The sequence below is a fragment of the Mustelus asterias genome, chromosome 19, assembly GCF_964213995.1.
Source record: "Mustelus asterias chromosome 19, sMusAst1.hap1.1, whole genome shotgun sequence".
NCBI lineage: Eukaryota > Metazoa > Chordata > Chondrichthyes > Carcharhiniformes > Triakidae > Mustelus > Mustelus asterias.
The window spans coordinates 42,884,143-42,906,722 of NC_135819.1; the positions used below are offsets into that span (position 1 = coordinate 42,884,143).

Consider the following 22,580-nt stretch of genomic DNA (forward strand, 5'->3'; position numbering starts at 1 on the left):
CAGTCCCACCATTCCTGGAACAAGAGTGATGAACATTCATTGCATTTCCTTTATGGCAATAATATTCTTTGAGGCAAGGAAACCGAAACTACATAGTGGCACTAAAAAAAAAAGCTCTATACAATTGAATCGAGACCTCACTACTCCTGTGCTCAAATCTATTTGTAATAAAGGCCAACATTCCATTAGCCCTCCTAATGGCATGCTGCACCTGCATACTTGTCTTAAGTGACTTGAGGACAAGGAAACCCAGGTTTCTTTGTACATCTATAAAGACTAATTTCTTACAATTTAGGACAGACTCTGCACATCTGTTGCTTCCACCAATGTGGATCACCTCAGATTTCTCCACACTACATTCCATCTGCCACATTCTTGCCCACTCAGTCTGTACAAATCCTCCTGTAGCCACTTTAAATCTTCCTGGGTCATGAGTCAGCATCAGTTGACACTAAGTTTGCATGGGGCTATAACAGGCATAAGTTGGCATAGATTGGCATGGAAAGTGTTTTTTTGGGGGGGGGTGGCGAGAGCTGGAGGTACCTTTTTGTTCATCTCCTTTTTTCAATAACTTCAACAAAGTGCCCGTGCACAGAGGCAGACCCTTCACCCAGTCCGCCTCTGCACTTGTTCTAGGAGTGACGGGCTTGAATTGTAAGCCTTTCCACCTCTAGAACAAAACTCCAACCTTCCGGGCTGGGTTTCTTTTTCCCGGGTCAGTTTCATGAAGCCAGGAATTATTCTGTCTCTGCACTCCAAACCCAAGAACAAAAATCTGAGCCAGTAAATGATCATTGCATTTGGACTAATTTTGTATTATTTTGCTGTACATTCTAAACTTAAGCCATTCTTACACAGGTTCCCTACCTGTTCTCAGCTCATGTATGTTTCATGGCATGGGGGGGGAAGACCTTGAAAATAAAACAGAACAAAGTTTGCACACCCACAATTATATTTCTCCAAGATACTAAGCATTCCTTAAACCACTGCTCTTGCCACGTCCCAAGATCCACACACAACGTAATCCATTGCTGCATGCATATCTCAACACCTCATTTCAGCAGCACAAATCCACTTGATCCCAAAGCTGTCTTAGTCTGCAGTTCCATTCAAATCTTCTCATCTAGTGCTTCAACAAACCAATCCAATCTCAGATCTATCTTCTCCATCACTTTCCTCTTCCAGTCTCACCTCTTATCATGTTTTCACTATCTCCTGACTCCAAAGGATCAATTTTCAGCAAAGGCCTCAGCTTCTTACCCTTATACCCAACCTTAATGAATTTTGAACTGAACTTTTCATCTGCCATCTTTGTCTTCGTGCCTACATCTCTGGCCAGGAGTCTCTCCCCATTCCAACAAAGAGTCTATCATTTCTCTCATCTTCACAATTTTCCTTCCACATGCCTCTTGCCCTCTCCTCTAGATCTTTTCATTGAAAATCACTGACGTGACATTGGCTGTACCAATTTCTCTGCTCACCTTCTTCATTCTAACATATTGTCTCACTGAGCTTATTCAATTTTTTCTATTCCAAACCCAATATAAATCAAAACTGCTGACAAGGGTGGCACTATTATCATTTGGCAAACAGGCTTCCAACTAACAGACTGAAAACATACTCTCTAACGCTTTCTCCTAGCTCCCTGGACCATGGTCACGCCAAAATGCTTCCAAGACTGTCACTGATTTCATCTCACTGGAGATCCTCCCTTCATGGTCTCCAAACTCACCTCCCTCACAGCCTGCTTCTCCCTCTTTCCTAAGGCCCACAAGCGGACTATCGTGGTAGACCAATCATTTCAGCCTATCTTGTCCCACAAAACCGAATCCCTATTTTGTTCTCACCTTATCCAGTCACTTCCCATCTAATTCTGTGATACCTTGTTTCTAGGTGTCCGGATCACCAACAATCTGTCCTGATTCCTCCACGTCGACGCTATAGTTACGAAAGCCCACCAGCGTCTCTACTTTCTCAGGAAACTAAGGAAATTTGGCAAGTCCTTTATGATTCTCACCAACTTTTACAGATGCACCATAGAAAGCATTCTTTCTGGTTGCATCTCAGCTTGGTATAGCTCCTGCTCTATCTCAGACTGCAAGAAACTACAAAGAGTCGTGAATGAAGCCTAGTCCATCATGCAAATCAGCCTCCTATCCATTGACTCTGTCTACACTTCCCGCTGCCTCAGAAAAACAGCCAGCATAATCAATGACCCCCACGCAACCTGGACATACTCTCTTCCGCCTTCTTCCATCAGGAAAAAGATACAAAAGTCTGAGGTCATGTACCAACTGACTCAAGAACAGCTTCTTCCCGACTGCCATCAGACTTTTGAATGGACCTACCTCATATTAAGTTGATCTTTCTCCACACCCTAGCTATGACTGTAACGCTACATTCTGCACCCTCTCCTTTCCTTCTCTATGTACGGTATGCTTTGTCTGTATAATGCGCAAGAAATTATTCACTGTATACTAATACATATGACAATAATAAATCAGATTGAGAACACACCTGCTCTTCTTTGAATAGTATTGTGGAATCTTTTACATCCACCCACAAGGACAGACAGATCTTCAGTTTAAAGTTTCATCCAAAAGAGAGAGCCTTCAACATTCTCTCAGCACTATATTGAAGTGCCAGCTTGGATTATGCACTCACGCTTCTGGAGCGAGGCTTGAATAAATGATGTTATGACTCAGAGGCAAGAGCATTACCACTGAGCCAAAGCTAGCACCTAAATCAATTTAATATAAAGGCTCAGATCGAAAGAATTATAAATCCTGACATTTAAGGTGGAAGCAAGTTCCTGAGAACCAACAGACAAAACAGATTGACCAGCAGAGCATAAAGCACATTGATCTTAGTAATAAAACTCAGTGACTCAAATTGAAAATTATACCTTTTAATTTAAATGAAAAATAAAACACCATTGTATTCTATATTCACTTTTTCCTATCAATTCCCATTTGCAATTGTACTTTTGTCCGAGAACACCCAAAAGCTAATTAACACACTCTTTTATAGCAAGGAATTGAAGTCTATAAAGCAAATTAAATGTTCAGCACTTTGTTACTTTCTTTAATCCACAGCTACTAACTAGTCCTACACCATCACAACACATCTAGATCCTCAATTTGAGATGGGTTATATACTGTCAGGAAGGCAAGCACTATCCTGAAAATTCAGGCCAATGTTTCAACTGGAAAACTGGAGAACAAGACAGGTTATTTGTCCGATTAAGATGCATTTTAAGTGGCTTTCATTTTATACTGGGTTCCAGGTATACCAATTAACATGTATTTAAACTCTCAGGAAAGAAAGAAAACCCATCTTCTGAAATGTCTAACTATTAAAACACATTGGAATTTTCCTGGGACACATCACTCAATTATAAGCCTTTAAATACTTCCTAAAATAAACACGAATTGATTTGGCATTACATACCTCCAACCATTTTTTTCAAGGTAGCTAAATGCTCCATCAATGACGCTTGCAAAAAATTGTCCTCCAGTAATGAAAAGGGTGTTAATGGTAACTAATCGTCCTCGGAGATGGGAAGGTGCAGCCTCTGCAATGTATACTGTCACGGTCATGGAAGCCAGTCCTGGGGAAAAAAAATGAACATGCAGAACTAAAGACATTACATTACAAATCTTTTATATAAAAGGGTTAAGCCACAGTCATTTCAAAGAGAAATAACAGTGGACTGTAACTTCCAATGGAGTGGCCTCTCCACTTGAAATGAAATACCTGGAAATCCAGGTGATTCCATCTCACCTGACCTTCCAACTCAGGCAGGGCCTAATCTTTACACTGTAGTTCACTCCTGGGGCCTACCTACCACTGAGGGGGAATTCGGGGGTGGTTCAGTACAAAAGTTAGAAGTGGTCTTAATTCCAACTTTTTCTGGGTAATCATTAATATAATAGTTGGAATCTTTTGAAATATAAATCACATTTTCAGATGGTTCCCAGTGCAGGGCAATTATCTAAAAAGAAATTTGAATATCCTGGAATTGTCATACAATCCATACCTGGGAACTTTGGGCGGGGTGGCGGGGATCTTCTCCAACACATCTCTGGGGTACCCCCCAGGTACACTACCTAGAGCTTGTAATTTAGGACCCAATGAGGATAAAGGGCACTGTTCTTAACACAAACACAACAGTAACTTCTGTGACTGTACATGTTTGATTAAAAGTGAAAGTCTGGAAATTGGTGGAGATGGCCTACTCCACCAAAAGCAGTGTGATAACAGTATTGTATCTTCAGACTCATCATTAAAACGCATTGAATGGTGTGAAGTTGCTGAACTTACATCTCAACATGGGCTACATGCCAGAAAAAGTTAGGTCTTTTCCATTTAGGTACAAGCTTTTACTGGTTTGATCAGCCTTAATTACTGTCAAACTGACACTTCACTATTAAACCTTTTACACTGGAAATCAACAATTCTTCAACCTAACTGATTGGAGAGATAGGCAGTTTCCTGCTTTGTTCACACATGGCCCAAGAGCCTTGTTGAGGATGAGGCACTTTTTAGATAGCTGGCCAAAAGAAGCTTTTGGTACAAAACCCCAACTCAGGAAAATAAAATATCTCAAACCCTCTTTTCACTCTGATCAGGTAAATTTGAGTCTCCTCACCAAAAGAAAGAGGTGGTGGTGAAAATTTGCTTGAACTCTGGAGAAGGTGCTCCCACAAAATTGCTTGAAAGTGAGTTGTAGGATTGACACAGTAACCATGAAGGAACAGCAATATGGGTTCAAGTTGAGATGTTGCATGATTTAGAGAAAAAAACAGATGCAATGACGTGCTCATGCACTTGCTGCCCTTATCCAAGATGGAGGCTCCAGGTTTGGGAGCTGCTGCCAAATAAATCTTGGTGGGTAGCTGTAACGCATCATGCAAATATGTTCCAGTATTCTAATTTTCTAATCCTTCACATCCTTCAGCATGATTTATACAATGTTCTGTGGCTTCCATCTTCTTTCTGTAATGGGGACACTAAAACTGCACGTTACACTCTTGTGATGTTTTATGCACAACTTATTTTCAGTTTATTGTTGCATGCTCATGTTAGGTATTTAAAAGGGTTGCAGGTTGCTTTAATAGCTGATTACATAATTTGATGGTGATGTCATTAGGGATTTGCAGACACTGCCAGTAATAATCTTTAACTTTCAGTTTTGTATTCTGTGCAAAGCAGAGAACATCTTTCATTAAAGCCTATTTATAAGTTAGTTTGAATCCATGGTGTGCAAACCAGGTTCTTTTTTTCTGTTAAAACTCATAAACCCTAACATAGTTAGAACATTACAGCTATGCTCTTATGAAACCCAAAATACTCGGGCCACTAAATCGCTTTGTTCAATTTCAAGAATGTATTTGTGTCCGCTAGGTATCAGAGATTCATCCATACCTTTTTCATAGAAAATTTCAGTATCTTTTCATTTGTGCACAATTCCATTTTTCATTTTCACTTAAAATGCCTGGATTCACTCTTGCTTATATAAAGCTATTTCTGGCTCCTGTTATGGACGGGAGTGGGTCACTTCAAATAGCAGAGTCAGTAAACGGAGGTTGTTTTGCATTAAACTAAGCAGTAGTACATTGTTTCCTAACCCCTTTATTTTTGTGCGATCAAATTTTTACTCATAACCCCCTAGTACACTCAGGTTAACTCGGATTATTTTATTTGGTTACACATGCAAAACGCGCAAAAAAGAGTGGCCAACAATTTCCCGCTCTACATTCACATAGTAAAGGGAAGGATAGAGGACAAGAGGTTTACAGTAAAAGGAAAATTAAATACTGGTTCACATGAGTTCCAGAGTCCCAAAGTCAAAGTCCAAAAAAAAAAATTGGTGTTGGCCCAGAGATATCGGGGAGGGACAGCGATGTAAGGTTGCAGGGCTGGCCAGCGATTGGGAGACCGACAGTGCAGAACCATGCCACTGCGCATGCGCCGATCCCAGTGTTGACAGATTGGCGCTAATGCAGTGGCCTGCTCAGCGCTCTGCTGCCGTAGGCACATTAGAGTTTGGCCAGCCAGAGACCAGTGTTGCAAGACTCACTTTTTAGGTGGTGCTAATTTTGAAAAATGGAAGTGGGCATGCAGAGATCAAGAAGTGGTTAGCACTGCTGCCTCACAGTGCCTGGGACGCGGGTTCGATTCCTGGCTTGGGTCACTGTCTGTGTGGAGTTTGCACATTCTCCCCGTGTCTGCATGGGTTTCCTCTGGGTGCTCCAGTTTCCTCCCACAATCCAAAGATGTGCGGGTTAGGTGGATTGGCCATGTTAAATTATTCCTTAGTGTCAGGGGGACTAGCGAGGGCAAATGCATGGGGTTATGGGGATAGGGCCTGGGTGGAATCGTGGCTCGATGAGCCGAATGGCCTCCTTCTGTACTGTAGGATCCTATGATAAGGATATCCTCAAAAGGAATTACAAAGCAAGGGTAGATCTTCCTGACCTTCAGAATTAAATACGTGATCTTCGAGTGAATTTAGTTACTACAGTTGGCAGCACATTTGCTTTAATTTTATTTTAGCCTCCAAGAATTGAAACATAGTCAAACTATAGGGAAATCTCCCACAATTTGCATGTTACAATTGTTTGTAACTACAGTTCTCATCTTTCATGGGCTGGACAAATAACCAACCAGCTTGCAGATTTTTTTTTTAAATACAAAATCTTTTGAATCAAAAAAGGACTCTTAAAAATCTGATTTGGCTCGATGGCACATGAAAAGCACCAATTGAGCAATAACATTCATCGTACAGCAGCAGCAGGGAAAGATCTTTTAGCCACACAGGTATGTTCAACTATTTAGTGATTTTATGTGAGGTTACATCATAAACCATTCCCGAATACCTTTTGTAAATAACAATTCTAGTTTGTGAAAGAGATTTCCAAACTTCTGCCACAATTATGTTTATGGGAGTATTTCCTAACTTACTTCCGAAAGATTTGGCACTCATTTTTCGGTCACTTCATTAGATTCCTCAAAGACCTGAAATAGTTCCCTTTACATCTTGAAACCTTTCATCAAATCATCCCTCAACCTCAATTCCTTAGAAAAATCCACATCTGTGCAATTTAACCCTTCGATCCCAGGTATGATTTAGTAAATTTATGCTGCACTTTCTTCAGGGCCGATATTCTTCCAAAGGTGTACTGCCTTGACTAAACAAGATCCAGGTGTGGGCTAACCAAGGCTTTGTATAGCCGCAGCCTGGCTTTTAACCATTTAAATTCTCGTCCTCTAGTCATAGCATTTCAATTGCTACGGAGTCTATATGGGTAGAACTGAAAAATAAGAAGGGAGAGATCACTTTGATAGGATTGTACTACAGGCCCCCAAATAGTCAGTGGGAAATTGAGAAGCAAACATGCAAGGAGATTACAGACTGATGCAAGAAAAATTGGATGGTAATAGTAGGGGATTTTAACTTTCTCAACATTGATTGGGACAGCCATAGCATTGGGGATTGGATGGAGAGAAGAGTGTATTCAGGTGGAGTTTCTTATTCAATATGTGGATGGCCTGACTAGAGAGGGAGCAAAAGTTGACCTCCTCTTGGGAAATAAGGAAGGGCAGGTGCCAGAAGTGTTAGTGAGGGATTACTTTGGGACCAGTGAACATAATTCCATAAATCTTAAGATAGCAATGGAGAATGATAGGTCTGGCCCAAAAGTTAAAATTCTAAATTAGGGCAAGGCCAATTTTGATGGTATTAGACAGGAACTTTCAAAAGTTGATTGGGAGAGTCTGTTGGCAGGCAAAGGGACAGCTGGTAAGTGTGAGGCTTTTAAAAATGTGTTAAGTCGGGTTCAGGGTAAGCACGTTCCCTTTAAAGGGCAAGGCTGATGGAAGTAGGGAACCCTGGCTGACTTGGGATATTGAGGATCTGGTCAAAAAGAAGGCGGCGGCATATGACATGCATAGGCAGCTGGGGTCAAGTAGATCCCTTGAAGAGTATAAAGGTTGGAGCAGACAAATCAGGAGGGCAAAAAATGGACACGAGATTGCTTTGGCAGATAAGGCAAAGGAGAATCCAAAGAGATTCTACAAATACATAAAGGGCAAAAGAGTAACTAGGGAGAGAGTAGGTCCTCCTAAAGATCAACAAGGTCATTATGTGCAGATCCACAAGAGATGAGTGAGATCCTAAATAAATATTTCTCTTTGGTAATGATGGTCTGTTGAGAAAGGCATGGATGTTAGGGAACTTGGGGAAATAAATAGTGGTGTCTTGAGGAATGCACATATTACAGAGAAGGAGGTGCTGGAAGTCTTAAAGCGCATCAAGATAGGTAGTTTGCATGTTCTCCCCGTGTCTGCGTGGGTTTCCTCTGGGTGCTCTGGTTTCCTCCCACAGTCTGAAAGACATGCTGGTTAGGTGCATTGACCCAAACAGGCGCTGAAGTGTGGTGACTCGGGGAGTTCCACAGTAGCTTCATTGCAGTGTTAATGTAAGCCTTACTTGTGACTAATAAATAAACCTTGAATCCCCGGGACCTGATGAAATATATCCCAGGACATTGAGAGAGGCGAGGGAGGAAATTACGGGTCCCCTAGCAGAGATATTTGAATCATCGATAGCCACAGGTGACTGGAGGTAGCAAATATTGTGCCATTGTTTAAGGGCTGCAGGGAAAAGCTTGGGAACTACAGTCCGGTGAGCCCAACATCTGTAGTAGATAAGTTGTTAGAAGGCATTCTGAGAAACAGGATCTACAGGCATTTAGAGGGGCAAGAACTGATTAGGGGCAGTAAGCACGGCTTTGTGAGTGGAAAATTATGTCTCATGAATTTGATTGAGTTTTTTGAAGGGGTAACCAAGAAGGTAGATGAGGGCAGTGCAGTCAACGTTGTCCATCTACATGGACTTTAGCAAGGCCTTTGATAAGGTATCACATGGTAGGTTGTTGCAAAAGGTTAAATCTCATGGGATCCAGGGTGAGGTAGCCAATTGGATACAAAATTTGCTTGACGACTAGCTTGAGATAATGCATTTTGGAAGATCCAATGCATTGTGGAAGATCCAATGCATATAGGAATGATACAGTAAATGGTAGAACCCTTAAGAGTATTAACAGGCAAAGAGATCTGGGCATACATGTCCACCGATCACCGAAAGTAGCAACGCAGGTGGATAAGGTAGTCAAGAAAGCATACACCATGCTTGCCTTCATCGGTCAGGGCATGGAGTATAAAAACTGGCAGGTCATGCTGCAGCTGTACAGAACCTTAATTAGGTCTCATTCAGAATATTGTGTCCAATTCTGGTCACTATACTACCAGAAGAATGTGGATGCTTTGGAGGGGGTACAGAAGAGGTTAACCAGGATGTTGCCAGGTCTGGAGGGTATTAGCTATGAGGAGAGGTTGGATAAACTCGGTTTGTTCTCACTGGAACGATGGAGGTTGAGGGGTGACCTAATAGAGGTCTACAAGATTATGAGTGGCATGGACAGAGTGGGTTGTCAGATGCGCTTTCTTATGGTAGAAAAGCCAAGAACTGGGGGACATAGGTTTAAGGTGTGTGGGGAAAAGTTTAGAGATGTGCGATACAAGATTTTTTTTTCCACACACTAACACATGAATAGGAAGGGAATGGAAGGATACGGATTCTAAGTGCATACGGGTTTAGTTTAGGCAGACAACATGATCGGTGCAGGCTCAGAGGGCCGAAGGGCCTATTCCTGTGCTGTACTTTTCTTTGTTCTTTGACACAAGACAGAGGGTGGTTTTTCGAACTGGAGGCCTGAGACCAGCGGTGTGCCTCAGGGATTGGTGTTGAGTCCACTGTTATTTGTTATTTATATCAATGGGCGGCATGGTAGTACAGTGGTTAGCACTGCTGCTTCACAGCTCCAGGGACCTGGGTTCGATTCCCGGCTTGGGTCACTGTCTGTGTGGAGTTTGCACATTCTCCTTGTGTCTGCGTGGGTTTCCTCCGGGAGCTCCGGTTTCCTCCCACAATCCAAAGATGTGCGGGTTAGGTTGATTGGCTATGCTAAAATTGCCCCTTAGTGTCCTGGGATGCATAGATTAGAGGGATTAGTGGGTAAAATATATGGGGGTAGGGCCTGGGTGGGATTGTGGGCAGTGCAGACTCGATGGGCCGAATGGCCTCTTTCTGTACTGTAGGGTTTCTATGATTTCTATGAATGATTTGGATGAGAATTTAGGGGGCATGGTGGACATTAAATAAGGTTATCTAGGATTGCAACTGGATCTTGATCAATTGGGCCAAAGGGCCGATGAATGGCAGATGGAGTTAAGAATTATAGAATCCTACAGTGAAGTAGGAGGCCATTTGGCCCATCGATTCTGCACTGACCACAATTCCACCTGAGCCCTATCCCCACAACATTTACCCTAGCCAGTCCCCCTGACACTAAGGGGCAATTTAGAATGGTCAATCAACCTAAACTGCACATCTTTGGAATGTGGGAGGAAACCCGAACACCTGGAGGAAACCCACGCAGACATGGGGAGAAATCATAGAAACCCTACAGTGCAGAAGGAGGCCATTCGGCCCATCGAGTGTGCACCGACCACAATCCCACCCAGGCCCTACCCCCACATATTTACCCACTAATCCCTCTAACCTACACATCTCAGGACTCTAAGGGGCAATTTTGTTTTTAACCTGGCCAATCAACCTAACCCGCACATCTTTGGACTGTGGGAGGAAACCGGAGCACCCGGAGGAAACCCACGCAGACTCGAGGAGAATGTGCAAACTCCACACAGACAAGTGACCCGAGCCGGGAATCGAACCCGGGACCCTGGAGCTGTGAAGCAGCAGTGCTAACCACTGTGCTACCATGCCGCCCCAAGGTGCAAACTCACACAGACAACGACCCAGGCCAGGAATTGAATCTGGGCCCTTGGTGCTATGAGGCAACAATGCTAATCACTGTGCCACCATGCCACCAAGTAACCCAGATAAAGGTGCGGTGGTGCATTTTGGTAGATCGAATCAAAGCAGGGCCTAGTCAGTTAAGGCAGAGTGTTGGGGAAAGTTATAACAAAGAGATCTACGGGTACAGGTTCATAGCTTCTTGAAAATGGGGTCATAGGGACAGAGTGGTGAAGAAGGCATTCGGCATGCTTGGTTTCGTTGTCAGAACATTGAATACAGGAGTTGGGACGTCTTGTTGAAGTCGTACAAGACATTAGCGCGGCCGCACTTGGAATACTGTGTACAATTCTGGTCACCCTATTATAGAAAGGATATTATTAAACTAAAAAGAGTGCAGAAAAGATTTACTAAGATGCTACTGGGACTTGATGGTTTGAGTTAAAGGAGAGGCAATAGGCTGGGACTTTTCCCCCCCCTGGAGAGTAGACGGCTTATGGGTGATCTTATGTAAGTCTATAAAATAATGAGGGGCATAGATCAGCTAGATAGCGAACATCTTTTTCCAAAGGTAGGGGAGTCTAAAACTATAGGTTTAATGCAAGAGGGGAGATACAAAAAGGGTCCAGAGGGGCAATTTTTTCCACACAGAGGGTGATGAGTGTCTGGAATGAGCTGCTAGAGGCAGTAGTAGCAGTGGGTACAATTTTGTCTTTTAAAAAAAGCATTTAGACAGTTACATGGGTAAGATGGTTATAGAGGGATATGGGCCAAATGTGGGCAATTGGGACTAGCTTAGTGGTAAAAACTGGACAAGTTGGGCCGAAGGGCCTGTTTCCATGCTGTAAATCTCTGACTCTATTTGGAACTGAATAGTGATAAACTAGAAACTGAGTTGTTTAGTGTCACGTTGAAAGATTGTTTAACTGTTAAGAGTTAAACTGCTTCATTTTGTTAGAGTTATGCTTAGGCTCTGCTGTGAATAAAGCTCGTTTTCATTAACATCCCTAATTTGTCAGTGAAATTACTCCTGCAGCAAAGCATCCTTTCCTCACATGTATGCCGAAATAGAAAAACTGTTGAGATCTAGTCTGGCTTCATAATATATTTTGGGGTTCTGATCTGTGACCATAACGCAAGGCAGGATATTGTTTGGCTTGGAGAACTTGCAGGTTGTAGCACTCATGTGTCTACTGCCCTAGTCCCGCTAAATGAGAAAAGTCATAGATTTGGAAGATGTTGTCAAAGGAGCATTCCATCTTGTATATGGTACACACTGCCATCACTGCATTGGTGACGGACAAAGTAAATATTTAAGTGGTGAATGAGATGCCAGCCAACTTTGTCCTAGTTGGTGTCGAGCTCTGCGAGTGTCGTTGGAACTGTACTCAGCAAGATAAGTAGATAGTATTTTATTACACTCCTGCCTTGCGCCTCATCGATGATGGACCAGCTTAGTAGAGTTAGGAAGTGAGGCAAGTTTCAGAGAATTCCCAGATTCTGGCATGCTCTGGTAGCGACTGTTTTTACATCACGAGATCAGTTTCTGTGGATTCTCATTCTCTCTCACTAACCTGGCTTCTCCTCATTCAGAAAACTATTGGTCACGATATGCCTGATAAGATCGAAAAAAAAAACCATCCAGATATTGCTACCCCTCCCCTTTGTGTCGTAGTGTCTCTAACTCTCACTCCAGCTCAATAACTCTGAGCTGGTGAAAATCGAGACAGAGCTGTCCACTGCAGCAGACATGTTTACATAGGTTAGTCTCACCATCCGTAAATTTCTATATATCGCAGTCCAAACACAATGTGCTCTGTCATATCATAGGTCAATATTTACTTCGAGATAATATTTATAGATTATTCTTACCTCCAAGTTATTTAACGGTTTAGTGAACACAAACAAAATCTTGTCACTTGACACAAACTAAAGTAACTGCTTGCAGTAACCACCAACAATGTGAACCAACAAACTAAACACTCATCTGTAACTTAATCAGATTAAATTGTACTGCGGGAATGAGTATTAATGAATGCATTTTGAGATATAATGGGATGAACTGAACTATTCTGTTTGTAAGCAACCTTCTTTAGATGTAGTGGATTGTTTTTACAAGCGTCAAGATAAATTCCTAACTCTGATTCTACTACAATGATATCAGGCCTATATGTAATATTGGTTACTTTCTCCAGATAGAGACATTTCAATAAATGCATAAAAACAAGACTTTGCAGGAAGGTACTAAATTGGGGGAGGGCAAATTACAACATAATTAGGCAGGAGCTCGAGAGCTAATAGGGAGCAGCTGACAGCAGGCAAGTCCACATTTGACATATGGGAGTTGTTTAAAGACCAACTGATCAGAGTTCAAGACTGGCATATTCCAGTAAGGATTCCGGAAGGACAAGGGTAATAAGGTAAAGAACCCTTGGATAACAAGGGAGGTTGTGAACTTAGTTAAAAGGAAAAAGTGTATGTACGGTTTGGAAGCTAAAATTGGACAGGGCCCATGTGGAATATAAAGAAAGCAGGAAAGAACTCAAGCAGGGAATTAGGAGATCAAGGAGGGACCATGAAATGACCTTGGCAAATTGGGTTAAAGAGAATCCCAAGACATTCTATACATACATTAAAAACAACAGGATCACTAGGGAGAGGGTATGACCACTTAAGGACAAAGGAATGAACTTGTGCTTGGAGCAGAGAATGTGGGTGATATCCTAAATGAGTACAGTGTTCATCAAGGAGAAGGACATGGAGGATAGTGAGATTAGTGTGGAGCATGCTAATATACTAGGGCATTTTGAGATCAAGAAAGAAGTGGTGTTGGGTCTCTTGAAGAGCATTAAAGGCAGATAAGTCCCCAGGGCCCAATGGGATCTTCCCCAGGTTGTTGAGAGAGGCAAGAGAGGAGATTGCTGGGACCCTGACAAAGATTTTTGTATCCTCGCTAGCTACTGGCGAGGTCCTGGAGGACTGGCGAGTAGCTCATGTTGCTCCTCTGTTCAAGAAAGGTAAAAGGGACAATCCAGGAAATCATAGACTGGTGAATCTCACATCAGTGGTTGGGAAGCTATTGGACAGGATTCACGCGCATTTGGAAAAGCATGGCCTAATGAGGAAAAATCAGCATAGCTTTGTGCGGGGCCGGTCATGTCTTACTAACTGATTGATTTTTTGAGGAGGTGACAAAGGTGATCGATGAGGGTAGAGCAGTGGATATTGTCTATGCGGATATTAGTAAGGTTTTTGACAAGGTCCCACATGCGGTCATAAAAAAGATTCAGGTGCATGGGATCTACGGTGACTTGGCCGTTTGGATTCAGAATTGTCTTGCTCATAGAAGTCGGAGTAGTGGTGAAAGGGTGTTTTTCTAGCTTGAAGTCCATGACTTGTGGTGTTCCACAGGGATCTGTACTGGGACCTCTGCTGTTTGTGATATAAATGATTTGGATGAAAATGTAGATGGGTGGGTTAGTAAGTTTGCTGATGACACAAAGATAGGTGGAGTTGTGGATAGAGTACAAGGTTATTAAAGGATACAGTGGGAAATAGATCAGCTGCAGATCTGGACACAAATGGCAAATGGAGTTGAATCCAGACAAGCGTGAGGTGCTGCAATTTGGGAGATCAAATGTTAATGGTAAATGTACAGTTAATGGCAGGATCTTGAACAGCACTGATATACAGAGGGATCTTGGGGTTCAAGTCCACAGCTCCTTGAAAATGGTCACACAAGTAGATAGGGTGGTATAGAAGGCATATGGCATGCTTACCTTTATTGTCAGGGCATTGAGTACAAGAGTAAGGATGTCATGTCACAACTTCCTAAAACCTTTGGTTAGGCCGCACTTAGAGTATTACGTTCAATTCTGGTCACCACATTACAGGAAGGATGTGGAAGCTTTGGAGGGGGTGCAGAAGAAATTTACCAGGATGCTGCCTGGATTATAGGATACGAGCTATAAGGAGAGGCTGGACAAACTATGGCTGTTTACTCTGGACTGGCGGAGTCTGAGGGGAGACTTAATACAAGTCTGCAGAATTATGAAAGGCCTAGATTAGGTTGACAGTCAGAATCTTTTTCCCAGAGTTGAAATGTCTAATACAAGGGGGCATATACTTCAGGTGAGATGGGGAAAGTTCAAAGGGGCAAGTTTTTTTTTACACGCGCTGCCAGGGGTCATGGTGCAGGCAGATACGATAGGGGCATTTAAGAGGCTCTTGGATAAACACATGAATACACAAGGAATAAAAGGATATGGACCAAGAGCAGGCAGAAGGGATTTGTTTAATTTGGCACCATGTTCAGCACAACATCGTGGGCCAAAGGGCCTGTCCCTGTTCTGTATCATTCTATGTTCTAAATAGCAGAGAAGCCAATTAATTAATGAAATCTCCCAGAATTAGAGATACAAGGAACGAGGAGAATGAGGAATTGAAGGAAATTTCTATTTGTAAGAAGTTTGTATTGGAGAAATTAATGAAAGTTGATTAATTCTTGGAACCTGATAATCTAGTGTGTTGAAAGAGATAGCTATGGAGGTAATGGTATTTTGGTGATCATCATCTGAAATTCTATAGATCCTGGAATGGTTCTGCAGATTGGAAGATGGCAAATATCATTCCACTGTTTCAGAAAGAAAGGAGAGAGAAAACAGGGACCTTGAGACCTGTTAGCCTTACATCAGAAGAAGGGAAAATGGTAGAATCTATTATAAAGGATGTGACAGATGGACACTTGGATAATATAATTATTTGACTTGGTGTGGTCAATATAAATTTATGAATAGAAAATCATGTTCAGAAAATCTGTTGGAATTTATTTTACAATGTCACAAACAGAATTGATGAAGCAGAGTCAGTGGATAAAGTAGACTTGAATTTTCAGAAGCTTTTGATGTCCTCCAGAGGAAGCGGTTAGAAAAATTAAAGCACATGGGCTTTAAAGCAAAATGGCTTCAAGAGAATTGAGAGAATTGAGTGGGCAAGAACTTGTTAGATGGAATATAATGTGGAAAAAACACATCTGTTCATACGGGAATTCATTCAGTCCTTTTTACTGATGTGTCATGACTAATCTGTTGTACCAGAATGAAAATAGTCTTACTAAAAAATGTTGTCTCCAATATTTCATGACATCTTCAACTGTGAGCTCCTGTTTCCAGCCTTCAAATCTGATTCTGCCAAAAGAGCTCAACTACTTCAGTCCTAAGGGAGTACGATTTATATGATAAAGTCCCAAGAGCAATGTCAGCTCATACCTCTGCCCATTTAAGAAAACAAAATTATATAATCTGAGACCATTTTATGGAGTCACGCTTGATCCTTTCTGTTCTATCCATATGTTGCTCAATTCCAATGAGCTTTGAAAGGTCTGTGAGGGATTCTCTCCCACCAACTTCACTGGCACCCTTGGACAACATTTGTCAGAGCCTGGTTTAACTTTAGCTTCACAAGCACTATGCTTTGGATTGTGATTGATTAATGAATCAATTGATACTACTGTATGCCCAGCAACAGTGCAAAGTTGACCTTATGCACTCCTGAAATTTAAAGGTTGAACCTAAAGTCAGGAATGAATATTCCCTTCAATAATCTGACAGTATCTCAAGGAAACCCCTCAAAGGCAAATAGGCAATTATCAATATATTTGAGAAAATGCTGGAAAATCTCAGGTCTGGCTGCATCTGTAAGGAGAGAAGAGAGCTGACCTTTTGAGTCCAGACGACACTTTGTCAAAGCTTTGACAAAGGGTCACCTGGATCAACGTCAGCTCTTCACTAGCCTTACAGTTGCTGCCAGACCTCCTGAGATTTCCCAGCATTTTCTCTTTTGGTTTCAGATTCCAGCATCCACAGTAATTTGCTTTTATCAATATATTTGGTTGGTTGACTTTATAATTCTCCGAGAGAAGTATAAAGAAACTATTAGTTTCACAGATATTGCACATAATTGAAAACAGAATGGATTTAGGGAGTGACTTTTAGCATCAAACCAACTCGGTTGATTTAATCATTTCTTCAGAATAAAGGATGCACATTTTTCATTTGTTACTGAGTGCCTTAAGATTTATTTAAATAATAATCCATCTGAATAAGGATACAAGTAAAACAGTTAACTGGTGTAAATTTTAAAACCCATCTTTAGAACAAAATGCATGTAACATTTAAAGGCAATTCAGGATCTACTATTTACTCATCATTCTTGGAAGGCAATTCTCAAGGATTCATTCATCAAAAACAACAACTTGATTTTTTTCCTCCTTATTCCTCATATAACACCATATCATGCTTATCAATCTGATTCTATGACTCTCTAACAGCCAATTGCATCCACCAGAAAGTTAACCAGTCGAAAGCTCGGTCACATGCCCTTTAACCACATTACCTCAGTTAGCACATTAAATTCAAACCTTTGTTTTTATCTGTATAGCTCACGAGGGCTTTGCCCCATCCCATCATTGCAATTTTCATCAGCCACATATTACCTTTCTGATTCTGCCTTTTCATTTACCTCATCATTAGTTAATTCATTCAGCTCAAGCCCTCCCTCAAACCGGTCTCATTCACTCTCTCCTCAAATATCCAAATTTTGCCCGAGCTAATGGTCAATCTGCCCAATTTCCATCTTCCTAGTTTGGGGTTAGTTTTCTTTACCCCTATTAATGAAGCATCTGCTGATGTTTATTAAGCAAAACGTGCTAGTTGTTGTGTTTGTTATAGCAATTTCTGCTAGCCAACATGGACACTCACACTGCAATCATGAGAACTGTTGCACAGAAAATAGACAACTCAATTTTAGTGAAGATTGTTGATTTTATAACAGTCTCAAAATGCACTGATATTTTCTCAGAAGATCACTAACACTATTAAAACAAAAGCTACAACTTAAAACGTAATGCCTGAACAGGGGATGTGGAGGATTGCAATACTAACAGGACAGCTGATAACAGCTAAGCAGTACACTTTTCAAAACAGGTGTAGATGTTGCCAAGCAACAAAACATCAATCACCTTCACTATTCCCAAGAGCACACTGTTGCATCTGTGCTGCAACAATGTGTTTTGATGGTGAAGATACCACAGAATGATGCTAGGAAAATAAATTTAATTTTAAGTAGTAGTTGGAAGGTTTGGGGTTCAGGTCCCACCCACATCAAGAACTTGAACTGATAATTCAGACTGCCAATTTAGCACAGACCGAAGGGAGTGGTGCATTGTTGGAGCTGGCACCTATCCGATGAAACATTAACCACGGCCCCATCTGCTAGTTTAATTAGATATCAAAGTTCCCATAGTATGAACACTATTTAAAGGGTCATGAAGTTCGCTGTCTTGGTGTCCTGCCTAACACTTAATGCTTGCAATAGATTTCTCCAAAAATACCAGTTTAACTGGTCTTGAAACCTTACTTTATACAAAGGTATCAACTTGATTGTCACTGGGGAGAATATACATGTGCAAAATACACAAGTATGCACAAACATCACACCATACCCTTGTATAGAAACATAGAAGATAGGAGGAGGCCATTTAGCCCTTCATTCATTACGATCGTGGTTGGTTGTCCAACTCAATAGTCGAATCCTGCTTTTTCCCCATAACCTTTGATCCCATTCACGCCAAGTGCTATATCTTGAATACATTCAATGTTTTGGCATCAACTACTTCCTTTGGGAATGAATTCCACAGGCTCACCACTCGTTGGGTGAAGAAATGTCTCCTCATCGCCGTCCTAAATGGTCTACCCTGAATCCTCAGACCATGACCCCTGGTTCTGAACTCCCCCACCATTGGGAACAACCTCCTTGCATCTATCCTGTCGAGTCCTGTTAGAATTTATGTCTCAATGAGAACTTCCTCATTCGTCTGAATTCCAGCGAAAACAATCCTAACTTAGTCAATCTCTCCTCAAACATCAGTCCTGCCATCCCCAGGATTCAGCCTGGTAAACCTTTGCTGCACTCCCTCAAGAGCAAAAACATCCTTCCTCAGAAAAGGAGACCAAAACTGCACAATACTCTAGGTGTGGCCTCACCAAGGCCCTGTATAATTGTAACAACACATCTTTACTCCTGTATGCGAAACCTCTCGCGATGAATGCCAACATATCATCTGCCTTCTTTCCCACCTGCTGCACCTGTATGCTTACTTTCAGTGACTGGTGCACCAGGACACCCAGGTCCTGCTGCACCAGGACACCCAGGTCCTGCTGTACACTTCCCTCTCCCAATTTACAGCCATTCAGGTAGTAATCTGCCTTCTTGTTTTTGCTTCCAAAGTGAATAACCTCACACTTATCCAAATCATACTGCATCTGCCATTGATTTGCCCACTAACCCAACCTGTCCAGATCATTCTGAAGGATCTCTGCATCCTCGTAACAGTTCACCCCCCCACCCAACTTGAGATGTTACATTTTGTTCCCTCATCCAAATCATTAATATATATTGTGAATAGCTGGGGTCCCAGCACCGATCCTTGTGGAACCCCACTAGTTACTGCCTGCCAATTTGAAAAGCACCCATTAATTTCAATTCTTTGTTTCCTCTGCCAACCAGTTTTCTATCCATCTCAATACACTTCCCCCAATCCCATGTGCCTTTACCTTGCATAATAATCTCTTATGCGGTATTATGTCAAATGCTTTCTGAAAGTCCAAGTATACATCGATTGGCTCCCCCTTGTCAACTCTACTAGTTACGTCTTCAAAGAATTCCAACAGATTTGTTAAGCAAAAATTCCAACAGATTTGTTAAGCAAAAATTCCAACAGATTTGTTAAGCAAAAATTCCAACAGATTTGTTAAGCAAAAATTCCCCTTCATAAATCCTTGCTGACTCTAGTCTGATCCTGCCCCTGCTTTCTAATTGCTCCACTATAATGTGCTTGATAATGAATTCAAGAAGTTTCCCTACTACCGATGTCAAGCTAACTGATCTATAATTCCGCTTTCTCTCTACCTCCCTTTTTGAATATTGGAGTGACATTAGCTACCCTTCAATCTGCACAGACTGTTCTCGAGTCTATAGAATCCTAGAAAATGACCACCAATGCATTCACTATTTCTAGAGCCACTTCCTTAAGTACTCTGGGGTGTTGATTATCAGGCCCTGGGGATTTATCTGCCTTCAGTCCCATCAATTTTCCCAGCATCATTTCTCTACTAATACTGATCTCCCTCAGTTCTTCCCGCTCACTAAATCTTGTATCCTCCAACATTTCTGACATTTGATTTGTGTCCTCTTTTGTGAATACAGAACGAAAGTCTGTATTCAGTTGCTCAGCCGTTTCTTTGTTCCCTATTATACATTCCCCCATTTCTGTCTGTAGGGGACCTACAGTATTGCGGTATTGTAATTATAGATATAGGGCAATAGAAATCAGTTCCTATAAAAAAAAGTTGTTTACACCACCAAAGGAAGCAAATGACACCAGTGAATTTGAGGCTATCCAGAACTCAATGGATTTCAAAGCATCCACTTCGAAATAAAAGGTTGGCACAATTGTATGAACTTTACATAAGAGTTCTTGCAACCTCTTTAAAGTTGGACTAGTTGGTTGTGGTGCTCAAATGAGCAAGAGTAAAGAAAAGGCCCAGTGGAATATCACTACAAATTTATCACCATTACCCTTGGCAGTGGCTAAAGACCTCAAATTATCCACACCATAGCAGGTATTCAAATAATACCCTGAAGTACTCAGGAATGGGACAATTCAAAATTTTAAAAGATTTATTAAAGTGCAAAAATAAAACTGAGGCCACGGCAATTTGTTATGGTAGAGTTAGAATGCTGTTTTTAAGATGATGCAATACAACCATGCTGCATGAATTTGAATCTGCTATAATAAGTGATCAATCACCAATTTGATAGCACATTAAATTCTACAAGCGTTGAGGTGTGTTCTGATGCATCTGATGCAATATATTTGCAAATGGTAGATATCATTCTTAGCCAGCATTACTTTAACACCTCCCCACTGCCCCTCCCCAACTAACCAGTACAGTTCAATAAAAAAGCTACCCAAAAAGCAATTTTAAAAATGTTTAAAGGAGAAAAGGTGGATTTTTAAAGACAATTTGCACCCTGAATTATTACCTCCAAAAACCTCTGAGATCACACAGAATAACATATAAAACTAGTGCTTGTAAAACACTACAAACTTTCACCTTCAAATTCAAAACCATTGTTACACTTGTAACCATAGAGGTTTACAGCATGGAAACAGGCCCTTTGGCCCAACTTGTCCATGCCGCCCTTTTTTTTAAAAACCCATAAGCTAATCACCAATCACATTGAGTGAAAATTGCATTGTGTAAGAAAGCTTTAAACTATTTCTCAATCATTACGTTATCATTATTGTTAAGGCATGGTAAATGTCGAGCTGTTCAAATCCCAGAAGGGAAACTTGAAACAGCAGCCTCATTTTTTTTTGCAATTTGTATAGTATGAGAAGTTTTGAAATCCATAAAATTATGTTCCCAACCATTTGAGATATCATAAATGTTTATAAAAAATAAAATAGAATTATACTTATTCACATCAATGGCTTCACAGTACAAATACATTTCAGACAATTCGGCACCATCTGAATTTAACCACCTTTGTTCAGGTGGTTAACACCTTTGTATTTGTTCAGCAGCTCCTTGCAGATTTTTAAATCTATAAAAGCCAAATAAGTTTTACTAATTTAGTGCCTTTTGTTTTCTCCAGGGGTGCCCTTGGAGGTTAACAGCAGCTGGCTTTTCAGATCTGGCTTCATTCACACTGATTGCTGGGAGTCAACCAGCTATTCCTGCTGTCTACTGAGACCTAAAACAGATACCCCCATAGGTTCCTACATCTCCTCAAATGCATTCTTTGCCTCTCCATTGCCTCACCCATTCTCATTAGAGATGCTCTCTCTCACAGAATTGATTAACATTATTTCTTTACTTCTCTATTAGAATTTAAAAGAACATAAACTCACTCTCTCCATACTTTGCCAGAATGTATAAACTCAACTCTATCCACACTTTGCTTGAAACCTACTTTTCCATCCTGCATATCTTCTCCTTTGAACCACAACATCCCATTCAATTCTACTCCTGTTTTGTAAAAATCCTTACTAAAATTACCTTATATAAACATCTGTTTGAAGTATTTTATGCTCGTTTACCATTTCAAGCCCACAGTTTAGATTCATTGTCACTGTCTCTTGCTCTAATTTCCACTCACATACCCCAGTTTTAAAAAAATGACAAGAATATTACCAACTGAAATATTTTACAATTTACTGTATTTCCTTGACAGAGTAATCTGAGACATAACATGACAATTGAAACACACGTGTGAGAAACAGGTGACTTTCATCCCATGTTTCTGAACTTTTCTACCAGTGCAGGTTTCTCTTGACCTCAATTCCATGTCCGTTTTTGATTGATCAAGATTGTCATAATTAATCAACTCTTATTACATCATATGACTACCAGGATGTTAGAATTCTATGGTCTTTTTCATTTGGTAATCCCAAATGAGTTCCATACCTTGTGGAATGGAACATTTCTGTTGCAGAAATGTTGAAAATAGAAGCAGGAGGAGGTCGTTCAGCCCTTCAAGTCTGCTCCTTCATTCAATATGACCATGGTTGATCATTTCTCTCAGTGCCATACTCCATTCTCTCCCGATACATCTTGACTCCTTGAAATCTATT

The 22,580-nt window shown here is 41.1% G+C and overlaps 1 protein-coding gene across 3 annotated transcripts in view; it reads right to left on the bottom strand.

Annotated features, from left to right (window-relative positions):
* Positions 1-22,580, bottom strand: part of LOC144507911 (proton myo-inositol cotransporter-like) — a 138,578-nt gene that overhangs the window by 109,820 nt on the left and 6,178 nt on the right. For all 3 annotated transcript variants that reach the window (XR_013500165.1, XM_078235398.1, XM_078235397.1), the window contains exon 2: positions 3,451-3,610. Coding sequence is in view for 2 of the 3 variants with exons in the window: in XM_078235398.1 (XP_078091524.1) it covers positions 3,451-3,610 (160 nt within the window). In the remaining variant the exon portion in view is untranslated. The remainder of the gene's footprint in view (positions 1-3,450; positions 3,611-22,580) is intronic.